Here is a 15,313-nt window from a genome sequence, read left to right as displayed (position 1 = left end):
TCTCACTCTGGAGATAAAACTAGGGAGATGTCTCACTCTGGAGATAAAACTAGGGAGATGTCTCACTCTGGAGCTAAAGCTAGTGAGATGTCTCACTCTGGAGCTAAAACTAGGGAGATGTCTCACTCTGGAGCTAAAACTAGGGAGATGTCTCACTTTGGAGATAAAACTAGAGAGATGTCTCACTCTGGAGCTAAAGCTAGTGAGATGTCTCACTCTGGAGCTAAAACTAGTGCGATGTCTCACTCTGGAGCTAAAACTAGGGAGATGTCTCACTCTGGAGATAAAACTAGGGAGATGTCTCACTCTGGAGCTAAAACTAGTGAGATGTCTCACTCTGGAGCTAAAGCTAGTGAGATGTCTCACTTTGGAGCTAAAACTAGGGAGATGTCTCACTCTGGAGCTAAAGCTAGTGAGATGTCTCACTCGGGAGCTAAAACTAGGGAGATGTCTCACTCTGGAGATAAAACAGAGACCTAAACACACAGGGTGAAAACAGGATCTGCAGCAATGTGCAGTACAACAAAAATATGGTGTTTTTTGAAAATGAAACCATGGAAACCAATTCTGGTCCGACCTCAAAATACAATTCTGAACCTGAAAATGAGCTGTGCTATATCCCAATGGTCCAGCTCCTACTCAGTTACTTGTGATGAGTCATGATGATAATTGTTTGTGGGATGGGTTGCCCAATTATCTTCTCAGCCTGTACACACTGGTGTGTACTCTTCTATGTTGCTCTGGTGGATCTTTTTCAAGCCTACCTAGCTGTAGTCATTTGTGAGCTCTAATAGACACAACATAAAGCCAGTGTCCTTCGAATGGCCTTGCTCGGAGGACAAATTCCAGAGAATTCTATAGCACTGTGCACAGTTCTGGGTGTAATGGATTTCCACATTATGACAAATATCTGAACTACTGCGCATCATTAAACATTGTGTTTCCTGTGTTTCAGGGCATAATGGATGATACCTGTCTCTAGCACTTGATGAAGATTTCGATTGACCCCTGAAACTGAACCATGGAGGGTAGCGATGAAGTGTCTGTAACCATGACACAGTCCCAGACAGACGTGTGCAGCGCTGACGTGGGAGGGGGAGAAATCCCCAGTAAAGTGGAGGATGGAGTAAACCCGCTCAGTCCGGCTGAGTCCTGCGGTGGCAGTGTGACAGGACTGAGCAAAGGCGGGCTCTCTAACCGCGTGGAGCCCCCTGCACCCCCAGTTGTGAGCCCCACTGCTGAATCTCCGGGAGGCGTGGCGCTTAAAGTCGCCACGACCGTGCTGCACCCGGTGTGCCTGGGGGACAGCCCTCTGATGCTGCCCATTCACCTCCAGATGGCCGGAGCAGCCGGAGCGCAGCTCGGCCAAATGGGGGCAGCACCATACTTGATAACAAGCCAGAGCCCTGTTTCACTTCCTCTGGTCCTGGATCAGCAGGTCCTCCAGCACATTGGCCCCTCTGTGATTCCTCAGAGCACTAACTGCCCTCAGCTGCCCCTCCAGAACAACGTCCTGTGTCCCAACCTGTTTGGTTTGCCTCCAGCGGTGGACCAGAAGACAGCAGGACAGACGCAGGATGCTAACCTTCTCTCTCTCCTGCAGAATCCAGCTTTTGCGGCCATCCTGCAGGATCTCTTCCCGTCCCAGGCCAGTTCATCGACCTGTCAGTCACCGGGCTCCGCCTTCTTCCCGCTTCCTCCCCTCACAGCTCCCTACAGCTCCCCTCTCGCCCCGTTAGTCCCTCCTGCCACACTGCTAGTCCCCTACCCTGTCATCATCCCCCTGCCAGTGCCTCTGCCCGTCCCTCTTCCCATCCCGATCCCCGTCCCTCAGGCTGAGGATTCGAAGGGAAACATGCCAAAACCGGTTTGCACTGTGAGTAAAAGCACTCAGACGTCTTCAAAAGATACTACCTCTCCTTCGTTGTCTTCACGCAAATGTATGCCATCATTCCAGCCGCCAAATGTGTCCCCGTCCTTGCTTCCTGTAGATGAAGGACAGGCTCTGGACCTTTCTGTCAGAGCATGTCCAGTTGAACTAAAACAGGAGTTCCCCAGTCCTCAGCAGGACAGCGTGCTTGACTTGTCAGTGCCCGCTGTGAGGAAAAAGTGTGTTCAGTCCGACAGAGAAGCAGCGTTGCATTCTGGCCAAGATGCTAGCGGCACTTCTTTGTCTCTGGGTGTTGAATGTACTCAGAGTCTAGATTCCAAACTCCTGGGCAGTCTGGCTTCACTGGAGTTCAGCCGGCAGCATAAGTGGGTGGTTGACAGCAGTGCCGGTGGGTCGAGTTCTCTGAGTCAGCAGGCGTCTCTGAGCGGAGCCGGCAACCTGGAGATAGTCAGCACCTCGCAGACGGCCAAAGTCATTGTCTCGGTGAAGGATGCCATCCCCGCCATCCTCTGTGGAAAGATAAAAGGCCTGTCTGGAGTCTCCACCAAGAACTTTTCCATCAAACGGGACGGCAGCCAGGGGCCGTCCCTGCAGCAGCTCTACGGAGTGCCGTCTGCGTCCCACGGCGAGCAGCACGACCCCAACAACCCGCATAAGAAGCTCCCGAAGAACAGAGCAATCAAACTGAAGAAGGTCAGCTCGCAAGAGATCCATTTCCTGCCCATGAAGAAGCAGAGACTTGCAGCGCTGCTCCCCAGGAAGTGAGGGTGCTCAGACCAGGAGGATTAATTGCTTGGACCGCTCTCTGGTAATCCCTCCACAGCGTGTGACATAAAACACGTGTGGGGACATTTCTGTGATCAAACTCATACTCTCCGAATGTTGCATAAGCTGAGGCTCATGAATGTCTGATAGTGTGACACAGAAATCCTCCAGTGTTCTACTCCAGCGGGAATGTTTTTGTGGATGGCAGCTTAACGGGCGCGTGGATTTGGAGATGGTCTTCATAAATCAGAGATGTTGAGGGAACATTTTTTTTACTTTATAATTACAGCAAAGACACATGGGTTCCATTTTTCCATTTGGCATCATGGTTTGTTTCCACATGTAACGTTTATTGAAGTGCACTGAAGACCTAAAACCAATCCTGATCCGAGCAGAGCAGGATGTACTGGCAGAGACTGTTTAAACATGTCCCATGGTCGGAATTTCCCACAGTCATCAGTCGCTCACTGAAGCCTTCATGCTCTGACAGGGGTTTAGCATGACAGGCTAATAATGACTTGGCAAAGCCAGAGCCACGGTTTCATAAAAAAGAGCCTACATGTTGGCAACAGCCATCAGTTAAATACATTCTTATTTTGTTTAAGGGCAGGGAGAAAAAAGGGACGTCTTAATTGTCTTCACATTGAAACAGAACTTTGTAAAGGCCCGTCCAAATATGAGGAAAGTATTTCTGGAAAAGAGCTATTTTAGTTGCTGGCTGAATTAGCCGTCTTTGATTAGCTGGCAGTGCTTTAAATGCAAGCCAACGAGGAGAAACCCTCAGAGCAAGTGCATGAAACACTAGAGCCCCCTGTTGGTTCCTCTAAAAGACTAATGAAGAGAATCTGTTGTTTTCACCAGTTAAGTCAACGTAGAATGGGGATGAAGTTATGAAATTATGAAGTGAACAGCCAGATTAAAGAAGACATGAAGAGATCAGTGAGAGAAGATGCTGTATTATTGTGAAGTGTGATATTAGTCTGTAGTTAGAATTAGTACTAGTGAGACCCCCCACCCCTGTCCCATTGTGACGATCAGAGTTGTGAATGTGCGAGTATTGTTGTGTCAGTTTATTTATCCTCTCGAGTGCACTTTGTCATAGTTTAGTTGAAGACGTTACAGGGTTTCCCACCTATTCTGCTCAAACTGGGCTGCCCCTGTTCTTTATTTATACCGATGTACTTTAACACTCCCTGATGATCTAACGTTAACTCATGTCTGCAGGCCATTCAACAGAGAGCGCTCTGGTTTAGTAGTTTGAACTGATCACATTGGTTGTACAGGATTACACCCTAATTTATTCTTAGTACAACTTTTATTTATAGTCTGTATATATGCTGGCTGGTCAGTTAGGAGACACAGTGGGACTGGATATTAAAATAAACCTGCTACCTGTCTGTCTCTGGAAGCACTTGTTGCTTCTTATTCGCGTTACGTCAGTGAAGAAACACCAGTTGAACTGTGCTGGGCAGTTAAATGTTTGCTTACTGTACAGTATGTGTGCTTTTTATATGGAAGTGAACTAAAATCTCTGAGGTCTGACTTTGCTTGTGCCTTGTTTTCTTGACAGTGGTCCAGTTTTATCTCAAATATGTCCGTTTTTGTTGAGGAAACTGGTTTGGAATCAGAGAAAATGTCCTCATGTCAGAGTTTAGTCATTATAACGGGCCTTCTGGTAAAAACCCTACTTAAAAATATAAAAATGTTTCATACAATCAAAACAAACCAATCAGCATTCGTTCCATGTGTACACCTTGTGGAACAAATTAGGGAGGTTTATCTTCTGCTTCCCTTAAACCTTGATTTCTATCAAATCACCTCACAGGTCAGGGAGGGAAAAGCATCCGCAGGCTGCTGAAAGGCTTCGGTCCCTCTGCTGTGTAAGCAAAAGCTCTGAGTGCCATGTTAAAATGATTTATAATAAATTCATTGGAGACACAAATACACACACTTCATGGACTGTGAATGACGTAAACATTGGAACAAGACAGGTTTAGCATAAAGTTTACTGATGTGCAAATAACTTGCATGCAGCATTTGTTTCTGCAGTTGAGATTTTAAGATTTAAAAGCCTTTGAGAACTAAAGGCCTTCTTAGTAAAATGTAGGTTCCAGAATCCTTTTCCTTTTTTTTTTTTTTAAGTCTCCAATATGTTTTCAAATTGTTTGGTCATATTTATCATGTCCACACAAGCAGGCCTTGCTTCTTTCTTACGGGAACATTTCAAACAAACGTCACAGAGACTGATGGGAGGAGTTTAATGGTTCTGTGAGAATCCGGTTCTATGTCCTCTACTGTGCAAATCTCTTTTAAATGACAACTGAATACATTTGGTAAATCAGCCAATCCATTACATGTTTGTGTAGGTTATACTAGAGAATTTAAAGAATTTAGTCTTTCCTTTTGTGAAAATGCACCCTGTCAGTAACAACACACACAGACTTATTTTTCTTTTTGGTAGATTTATAAAAAGAAAATACACAACATCATAAACACATATTGTTTATCTGGTGTGACGTAATGGACAGGTGACTTTTTTGCAACACATTTTTCAAGTAGTTTGAAGAGAAGAAGGAAATCAACAGCACTTCGATCCTGTGTTGAGTATCATATGGCACAAGTCTTTTTAAATCCAGGAAGGAAATAACAGGAGAATTCTGTTAGGTATATTATAAACGGTATGCTACAAAAGCTTATTCTAACAAAGACCACATAAACCTGAGAAATGTCATAGGTAACGCAAGGCAGAGTCTATTACTAGGAGTATTTCAACTAAAAGCGTTGTGTTAAGTATTAAAAAGCAGAAAGGAATCCTCTGTGAAATATTCACCACGTCCCAATCCCCTTCATGGTCACATATCTAACCTATGCATATGATTTCCTTAAAATATTAAGTTTCTACAAAATGTACATTCTGTTGCTGATATTCATGGTTAAACCCATAAAACTGTACACATCTGTTTCCATTGCTAACAGTGATTGTAACGGTCAAAAGTGACAACACTGAGGCCGTAGGCGGACCGACAGGCTTACATGATTATGACTGATAAAGAATATTTAAAAAAGAGCCAATAGAAATGTCAAACCTTAACAATCTGTCAATTGTAGGTAATAAACCCATGACTTCTAAATTGGCTCAGAGCTTGGGACACAAACGGTTCAACTTTGATAAGAACTGCAAGGAAAGGGTGAGGTTCGATCAAGATTGGCAGAATACGATATGATCCCTACATGATACCGACAATGCTCGAGCAAATGAAAATGTCTGTCTAGCACTGTGTGAACGAAATGGAATGCACTGACATTAGCATCCTGTGGGCAGGCGGATGTACCCATACTTGAGGCATACACGTGAAGAGTGATAACAGCTATACAACGCCACAGACCAGAGTGCTTTCAAATTCTCTTGAAGAGCAGTTTTTTCAGTATACCAACCCTTCCTTATTAAGTGGAAATATACATCAAGAGTAAAAACATTATATAAGAAGAAACATTCTCCATCTTTGGGGATCCAAAACCAGGATCAAAAGATTTCATCTCCGTAAAAAAAAAAAAGTGTCCTCGTGTGCTCATGTGCTATGCAATGTAAACACTACAGGGATTCTTTTCCTTTGGGATTTCATTAATAGTCAAATAGCCGTCTGTTAGACTTGAACAGCTTTTCATTCACGGATGAGGGGATGAGGTAATGTGTCAGCAATGCACAGCACACTTTCTCCACTCTGGAAGTTGGGATGAAGTTGTGTAACATCTATTCAGTCCCCTGAGGTGGAGTCGAGATTTACATGTCGCCCTCTGCATGCCCCATGAGTCACTGTCCGCACGCTGGCTCCTTCAGGGCTTATTGCTCATGGGTCTGACAGGGACAGGGCTGCCCCGGCTCCTCTTACAGTTTGCCTTGTTTCAGCCTCTCTATGTGATGGCATATCTTCAGTGCAGGCCCCAGTTTCAGACCCATGTACTTCATGATCATGTCGCTCCGTAGCAGCATCAGAGCTTTTCCGTCAATCTCCTGAGGAAAGAAATGGGACTCAATTTATTCTAAATCCTTTTTAGCTATAAATAGAAGTACTCACAGAACTTTTAACTTACGTGTTTTCTGAATAGTTCAGCATGTGGGGCTAACGCTGTTGGGTCAGCACCCCTCACAAACTGCATGACCTCTTCAATGGACCAGGAGGAGGGGTTTTTACTGGGCAGCGGCAAACTCTCCCGCTCAGACACCAATGCCTCAGGGCCTGTGGTGGAGCTGGCTGCTACCAAAGCAGAACACACACATTTAGCAAGGGAGGCAGAAGAAAGCACTTCTATGCATGCACTGTTACTTCCATAGCTTCTTATGGTACCTTCGACCCGTCTGTGAGGCTGTGTGGAGCTGAGCTCGGCGGGGTTGGAGGAGAGACGGCGCATGGCTTTGCCCGGGTGGTACGGGCTGCTGGCCTGAGCGTGGTACTCTGAGGAGCTGCGCACTGTTTGGGGCCGAGGGGTCATGGAGTTGGAGGCTGAGTCCATGTAGCGTTGCTCCTTTATTAGGTTGTTCTCTTGATGGGGCAGGGTCTCTGCTGGAGAGAGAAACACACAACGGCCATTTAAATGGCATTCTTTCAAAGCTTCTGTAATACACTTTCATCTTCCACTAAGACAACGGTATAAAATATACATGGGATGTGAAAGTGTTCATAAACAGAATTTTAATTTATAAACAGAATTCAAGATAAACAATTTTTAAAAAACCCGTCTCTATTACGATGGGATTTAGTGCTGCTTTGTGCTGCTTTGCTTTCATGTGTAGGAAACACATATACAGTGTCTAGCTAGGTAACAATTTCAGTCAGTATGAAAAGTATTGCAAGTATAAAACATTTGCAGCTGTACCTTCTGAAGGGTGAGCTTCGGTACGTAAATGTTTAGGTGACAGAGGGGCCGCATATGTTGGGGAGACTCCAGAGAGACTCCGTTTACTCCCCCGAGCCAGAGATGGCGCATCCAACGCCTCTTCTTTCACTGAAACACAGGAACAAGGATGGGCTGTAGAACCAGTGACATTGTTACCTCCTAGTTTTTGTCCCAGGGTTAGTTTACTATGACATCCGACAGAAGCCTGTCCCTGACGGTGTCCCTGAACCAGGGTTTACCTGACTTGGTCCTGTCATAAGCAGTGTAGTGGCTGAACGGCTGGCTGCTGAACAGGTTGTCACATTGCAGGTGACGACACATAGTCTCCAAGAACCGCAGCACAAAGGAAGCACTGGAGGCTGATGGGAGTTTGACCATGCACACTCCACCATCTGTCCTCACTGTGATGAAGGACAACATGTTTTATTGGTCTTTTATCTGTCACACAGAACGCTACTTGTCCAGCCCAATTATTCTTCTTCATCCAATAACACAACTTTTATGATAACTGGTATCGACTGTATGTGTATGTGTGTGTGTGTGTGTGTGTGTGTGTGTGTGTCTACCTCGGACAATCTCTCCTCCTCCTGAATGAGTCTGCAGAGCACTGAGGAGGACTTTAGGCTGGTATGCGCAGTCTACACATGACTGGACCACCTGCTGGAGCACAGCGTTCACTGGCCCCGGGCCAAAGTGGTCTGGCAGATGCTGCATCTGCTTCCTGTTCAGGTGGGGACTACAGTTTCCGTGCTTATTTACATAAACACACACTGGAACCACACAACAAACACATGGAGCAGATGAGATATTCTTATAATAGCTTTAATTAAGTAATATCTAATTATAGGAAGCAGACGATTTTTAATCCTTACCTGTTGAAACCACAGAGTTGAGGCTGGGGGGGCTTTCATGTGGAACCTGGATGCTGGGCAGCTGCGCCGGGCTTTGGAGCAGCTTGGGCTTCCGCTGAAAAAGACACATTCATTTAGAGACGCACTTTAACATGAGAAATGTTCTTAAATATGTTAAAAATATCTCAGAGTTTGGCTTTGTGCAGCAGGGTCTCACCTTGCTTCCAGGCTTGGGGCCTCTCTTCTTATGGGGCCGGGGTCCGAGCTGTGTGTTCTCAGGTACCGTTCCGTTTTGAGCAGCGGCTGCTTCGGCCACAGCTTTGAGTAGAGCGATGGTCTCACTCTTGGGCCGACGGCCTCTTACCCCCTTCCTGACAGGCAAAGGGGGCAGAGGGTTGGGGAGTCTGTAGGGGGACTGCATGGAACGCCTGCTAGGCTTGGAGGGTGACGCCGGAAGGTTCTGCAGGTTCTTTGGCAGGGTAACTGCAATAACAGCATAAAACAGCACAATTGGTATGGAGACAGTTGATACAAAATAAAACTACCACACTAGAAGCTCCTAAGAGAATCCAAGAGAGAAAACCTCTTCATGGAACCAAAGGATTCGGCGCTAGCTGTAGTCGGCTACGAGTGAGGCAACGTGAGTAGAAACTCCAGTTCTACTGTGTTCACGGAAACTTGGTAGGGAGAAATACAAGAAACTGAACATGGTTCTGTAAATATACAAAACCTGAATATGACAGGTTTGAGTATACTTCCAAAGATCTTTAATGGCCCCTTTACAGAAACACATTCATGGATATAAAGAGAAAGAAACGTAGTCTTGGCACTGTGCCTAGACTACGTTTCTTTCTCTTTTTACAAAGTTAATGGCTGTGAATTTAGCTGATTATAAATATACTTCATCAGTAGTATCAAGCCATTTTACAACACTATCTTAATGTAGCTCAGCGTGAATTCTTTCAGGAAGACCTAACTTTTAATCAATGCTCTCCTAAATCAATTCAGCTGTTATCCTAATAAATATATATTTTATCATGCTGTGTATAACTGTTGCATATCTGCAACTAGTCTCTCCTGATTGAAATGTAGATCAGTGTAAATCCTTTCAGGAAGACCTCAGTCTTCATCATTGTTCTACCTAACTCCAATCAGCTGTTGAAGGCGTTCACCTTCCTGCTAAACCAATCAGAATCATACACAAATTGTTTCTCTCTTTGCAACGAGTGCAATTTTACAAATAAAGGCCTAAAAGGCCAACAAAAAGCAACAGCTGTTGAGATGTTTTCCATGTGTTTGTACTTGGTAATCTCATCTTCCCTATTCAGAGACTGGACAGAGCTGCTTCTATGATATATATTATTTCTATGTAAACAGGTGCGATATGAAGAACATAAATCCTCCCCCCTCCCAACACAGTCACACAAACACACTGACAGAACACTGCAGTGTCTGCAGAGCTTCACGTTCAATACACAGTGTCTCTTACGACTGTTGGCTCAGTGCTAATGGCTCTCTCGTTTACATCAAGAGAGGTTTAAACCACCGCATTAAACTTGTTACTAAGCAACAAAACTTTTAAAGTTCAGCCACTATGGGGACACAGGAGCATTATAGAAAGGAAATCCTTATTTATCCTGAATACTATATATCTAAAATACACAACATGGAAAAGAGCTTCAGAAAGTTTTACTTAACCAGGAAAATAATAATTTCTAAAGATTAAAGACAGAACGTCTGAGCTCTACTGAATTTTCTTCATTTAGAGACAATTGATTAGTTTCATACAGTATAGTTTATAAAGGTTACTGAGAGTTTAGTGAAAATGTGAAGATGCTTTCACTTGGACAACCACTGGCCCAAAACCAACAGCACCAACCCAGCTGCAGAACCATCACGAACCCTTTAACGAACTCTGAAACCACAACAACAGCATTCATTCATTCAAACTGCATGCAGACCTCCTCTGGGACATGTGTTAATATGGTGTAATTAGATCATACGTAGATCAAGAGGCACAATTCATGCTTCATTTTACTGTGCGTCCAGCACCTGCTAAAGATTAGACTGTGTACATTTTACCCTGCCAGACCAAGCAACAAAACCAGATGATTAACGATAACGGGGTTTATGTTATTCTAGCTGTGGGTACAGTTTCCCAACTGTGTAGGTGTCTGTGTGAGTGTGTGAGTGTGTGAGTGTGAGTGTGTGTGTGTGCGTGTGTGTGTGCACGCGCATCTGCCTCATTTCTCATCGTATGTGCAGACTTGTGCTGCCATCTGGAGGGGGACACTCACCACTGTTGCCTGGCGGCTGGAGGCTGTGCTTCGTGAGGGAGCACCAGCCCACAGGGAAGATGTCCCGGGAGTCATACTTGCACCAGTAATCAAAGGCACCCCGCCACCCATCGAACATGATGAAGACCTCATCGCCCCTCACTTCCCCAATGGTAGCGGGGCAGATGAGGTACGGGTTCTTCTTGTCCACGGCCTCCAGCTTCATGCCAGACTTGAAGTGGTTCTGGGGGGGCCTCAGAGGTTCCTGTAAACGAGTGCGATATTCTCATTACGACTACTTTTAAATACATAAACAGCCAGTACGATGCCGCCGTCCTGTTTGACCAACAGATGTTCTCAAAGCTTTTTGAAGCAATAGTTACCTTTTTAAAGGCAAGTGCTGGCGCCATCTCGGCTCCATTTAAAGTCCTCAACAGAAACATGGGCCATGAGGAGGCATTCATCCGAAATCCTTTGGGAGGAAATGTAACAACATTAAAACAGAAGTGAGATAAGCTACTTCGAAACACTAACATTTTTTGTGTACATATATTTAGCACACATCTATGTATTCAAGCTGTATTTTAACAATATAAACCAAACATTCCTGCAAACCTTCTATTACCTTTTAGTTCTTTCAGAGAATACAAGTAACTATGATAATAATCATTTATGCCTGTTGGGAAACTTATGCAACATTTCTACAACATGGTCCAACAACTATTTTCAGTTCAATTTTATCAGTCTACCATTTTTTTTTTCTTATTGCACATGTTTTACAATGTCAGTTTAGCAGACACGTGCAACGATACAAAGATTAAGATCTTAACTTTATCGTCTTGAAATGATTAAGATTGATAAGTATGTGCTATCCCATCTCCCCTGATTTCTTACCCAGCGGTGGCTGCAGCATGTCTCCGTTCTTCTCGCAAGTGCCAATAGGCTGGATATCCGAGGAGTCTACGAGCCTCCAGAAGTCATTGCTGTTGTCACTTCCGTCCAGACGGAGACGCAGACGAACCCCAGTTAAGCCCATCACGGTGGCAATACAAACTGAAGTGGAATTGCGCGGGTCATGGGCTTCAATCTTCATTCCCACCTTGAAGTCGTTGGAGGGCGGGACTCTAGCCTGCACATTTTAGGATAATATAAGTATCATAAGGGATATTGATACTGATACTAAAACAAGCACTCAAATCCTTTTTAATTCAGCCCATTGCTTCAGCCAGGTTTAGAACATTTTTCACCACGACCAACAGGGTCCTTATCAGGCTGAGGAAACGGGTTCATTTTAAGTTCAACTTCTGATAATTCTTACCCAATTCATTAAAATGCACTTACGTGTAAGTCTAACACTAGGTCTATCTTCATGTGACTGGGCCCTGGTAAATATTAAAGACTTAAAAACCCCGGAGGACATACCTGACGAAAACAGCCTGGTGGAGCAGGTAAAGAAGACGTTTCTTTTAGATATTCTTCCCAGCTGAAAGCATCTAAACAAAAATTACTAAAAAGTTAATGTTTTGACTGCAACAATGGCTTTGGAATGCAACCTATGACATATTTTGCTTACAAAAAGGTCACACAGAATCTGGGAAATGCTTAAGCAGAGTTTCACAATATCATTTGCTAACCTACATTTTGAGGTTGGACTATTAAGTATGGCGAGCCAAAGTCTAGTCCCTTTCTCAGACCACTATCCTTAACTAGGCAATAAATTCTCTCATAGCTTAGAATATGCACAGATCATGTTTGATCTTTTCAGAAAGACCCCAAATCTATGACAAATTCTGTTGTTGTGCCAGTGATATGTAGTACCTAGTAATATGTAGAGTATACCAATGTCAAGCTATTTAATAACAGTGAATAATGGCTATATGGCACTTCTGATAATGCAAACGCTTAATACAGCTTCTATTTCTTGTGTTTAACAAAAACAGGGAATTAAAAATAAAATATAAATCACAACTCAAGCATACACCTCACAAAATATCAAATAAAAAAGGTCACCTTTAGTTGTTGCATGGGTTGTACCTGATAGAGGAACCATTCTTCCTGGTTTCTCTCTTTTAACGTCTTTCTGATCTAAAATGATAAAGATGAAAAACAAAAATAGGTTATAAATGTATGCCAATACAAAAGTTATTTGAACAAATCTTAAAATATAGCTTTAATGTATTCATTTGTGCAATTTCCTCTACACAAACATCGTGTCATGTCTGGCAGTCCAAGCCCGTGTTTCCAACTTTGTCCAGCAACGTTTTCACACGTTATAATTACCTTGTAATAGCTTTTCTCATTTGCATACTCTAACACAACTTTCTAAAAACTGGTAATAAACAACATTTACTAAAGTAAGTTATTGTCAAAACTTGAATAAAATACTGAAATTCTATGCACCCAATTTATTAAATACTGTACCAAAGCCTTGACCAATTTGATTGATGAAGGGTGATTTCAGTTGATGGCACAAAAATATAACAAAATAATAATATTTTCCATAACCTGCAATCACGTCATCGCAATATAAAGCCCCTACCGTCCAATCGTATACCCACTTAGTTTTTTTTTCATTTATTGCGCTAGATTAGAGTGCTCCTCAAGAAAAAAAGCATTCAAGTATTTAGTCTTTACTTATTGAGTCTTTATTATGCATAGTTAATTGATGTCGCCTTGCCTTTTAGTGTAGTTTTTCCCATGGTGACTGCTGACCAATGGTGACACGTCTGTGGTGACGACCAATGGTGACCAGGTCTGCTGCTATGCCGGTGTAGTTGTGTTCTAGAAAATATCAAAAGGTGAAAATAATTCAAATGAAATGCAGCGCACACACAACGTAGTTCCAAAGACATACATTAGTTAATTGCCATAAGGCACAGTCAAAATTACAATGTGAATCAATTACAATACAAAATACAAGGGCTGTGGTGTTCAAGGCATATTATTTTTGGGGAGTAGATATGAGTATGCATATGAATAGGCCTATAGGTCGTTAACATACGTATAGGTTGTTAACTTACTCATAGGTAGTTTAACATGCAGATAATAGCTGGTTGCTTTTTAAGATAGTCCATGTGCCATTTTCGTTACTTTATGTTGTCAATCAACATGCTAAGCTACATTTAAACCATACTAGGGTCATAACTATTGATTTTTTTCAAATGAATATCAACTCATCTCTTACAGAGTTTTAGATGATTTCTTTAAGTTGCTTAGTTAGTCTGACCAAAAGAAAAGCGACACTGGATGAATCTATCTACTATTTGAAGCCCAAAGAGAAGTATCAGTGTAAATAAGCTGCTGCAGGGAACCGCAGAGAGAAGGAGGGAACTGATATGGTCCTGCTGTTAGCGAGGGGGAAACAGACTCCCTTTCTTCGTCAAATAAAATGTATCACAACTTCTTTCATGCACCGAAGGGTGGTATTCCAGTAATGGACCCTCCCACCGAGACAGGAAGCCTGTGACAGGGTGTTTTTTGCTTCAAATTTCAGTGAAATACTTTAGTTATCTCTCTTCATGACCCTCAAAGACACTGAATTAGTGTTCCTGAGTTAACGTCACACATCTTGAGGTGATAAATGACGAAAACAGGCCTGTCCTCAACATCAGTACATTGATTTAGGACATTTAAATAAAAATGAAACATCAGAAAATAGTAATAAGAAAACAATTAAACAACAAAAATAAAAGTCCATTATTTCCAGTACTTAAAAACCTCCACACACTTTCTACCCTGTCTAATTCTCTAATTATCTAAAATTAACGGCGAATGAACGACGAAAGCTACTGTTACCTTGAGCCAAATTAACGTTACCATTATATTTATGGATTTGGTTATCACCTGGCGTTTCAATATCGAGCCAACTTACTGAAAACGTGTCCCTGTGTCGGTAGACTATTACCTGCACACATGTTTTTCTCACCTAGTGACTAACGCGAACCCGACTATCTACGTTAACTGTTAGCCGGCTGGTTATGTCAACTCAGTCTTCAAATGTTAACTTAGCTAATAACAGCTAGCTAAATGCCGAGGTAGGTAACGTTAGCGTTATAACGCAAATTTACTTTTCGCTTAACACTTAAAACCGTAATGATTTTAAACTTTGCATCTTTGCTCTCGGTCGCCGTGTATGTGATGTGTAACAGTAACGTTATACTGTTCTAGGTAATAGTCTGGGCCCAATGTTGACAACTGGGACTGCTTGATTTTCTAGCTACCACTCCTGGCTAATAACTAGGTTGGCTAACCTTAGCGTCAACGTTAACCCTCTGAGAGCAGTTTCTTCCATATTATCAAGGAGAATTACACATAACCAGGGTCGCGTAGTTTTAACTTACATTCCCCCGAAACTCTATGTTATTAAGTATGGAGAAAAAACTTACAAGTGTCGTGTTTTTTCCGAGTGAAGATCCTCACACTTCCCTCTATTTGCCAGCTGCCATTTTTTCACAAATGTAGTGTATGCTTACACGCGTGTAATTTATGCCAAAGATAGTATTGAACGACGAGCACAGACCGTGGATGTCTTAAGAGAACGGCACGGACGAGCAAAACATCGACATGGGCTCAGCGTGCACAGCACTTAGGCCAATTGATTTTCATGATACTCGTATTTCCAGCCAATCAGACAA

At 43.0% G+C, this 15,313-nt stretch overlaps 2 protein-coding genes across 4 annotated transcripts in view; one reads left to right on the top strand and one right to left on the bottom strand.

The window, feature by feature from the left end:
• Positions 1 to 2,817, top strand: part of LOC117950091 (retinoic acid-induced protein 2-like) — a 7,613-nt gene extending 4,796 nt beyond the window's left edge. For both annotated transcript variants that reach the window (XM_034880803.1, XM_034880804.1), the window contains exon 2: positions 956 to 2,817. In XM_034880803.1, the coding sequence (XP_034736694.1) occupies positions 1,022 to 2,656 (1,635 nt within the window). In that variant the 5' untranslated portion in view covers positions 956 to 1,021 and the 3' untranslated portion in view covers positions 2,657 to 2,817. The remainder of the gene's footprint in view (positions 1 to 955) is intronic.
• A 3,254-nt stretch (positions 2,818 to 6,071) lies between these two features.
• Positions 6,072 to 15,313, bottom strand: LOC117950082 (sex comb on midleg-like protein 2). Of its 2 annotated transcripts, none has more exons than XM_034880787.1 (15): positions 15,065 to 15,313; positions 13,357 to 13,460; positions 12,690 to 12,764; positions 12,102 to 12,172; positions 11,574 to 11,808; positions 11,063 to 11,151; positions 10,701 to 10,944; positions 8,621 to 8,886; positions 8,425 to 8,518; positions 8,119 to 8,322; positions 7,792 to 7,953; positions 7,532 to 7,684; positions 7,003 to 7,218; positions 6,749 to 6,912; positions 6,072 to 6,668 (listed from the first exon to the last, which is right to left on the bottom strand). In XM_034880787.1, the coding sequence occupies exons 2-15, from the start codon at positions 13,376 to 13,378 to the stop codon at positions 6,543 to 6,545; spliced, it is 2,121 nt and encodes a 706-aa protein (XP_034736678.1). In that variant the 5' UTR covers positions 13,379 to 13,460; positions 15,065 to 15,313; the 3' UTR covers positions 6,072 to 6,542. The 2 variants fall into 2 exon arrangements, with proteins under 2 accessions (XP_034736678.1, XP_034736679.1); XM_034880788.1 differs by having other exon boundaries at positions 7,532 to 7,660.

This window comes from Etheostoma cragini, chromosome 9, assembly GCF_013103735.1.
Source record: "Etheostoma cragini isolate CJK2018 chromosome 9, CSU_Ecrag_1.0, whole genome shotgun sequence".
NCBI classification, from domain to species: domain Eukaryota; kingdom Metazoa; phylum Chordata; class Actinopteri; order Perciformes; family Percidae; genus Etheostoma; species Etheostoma cragini.
The sequence above is the reverse complement of the archived record's forward strand: the minus strand, read 5'-3'. Positions and strand labels throughout refer to the sequence as shown.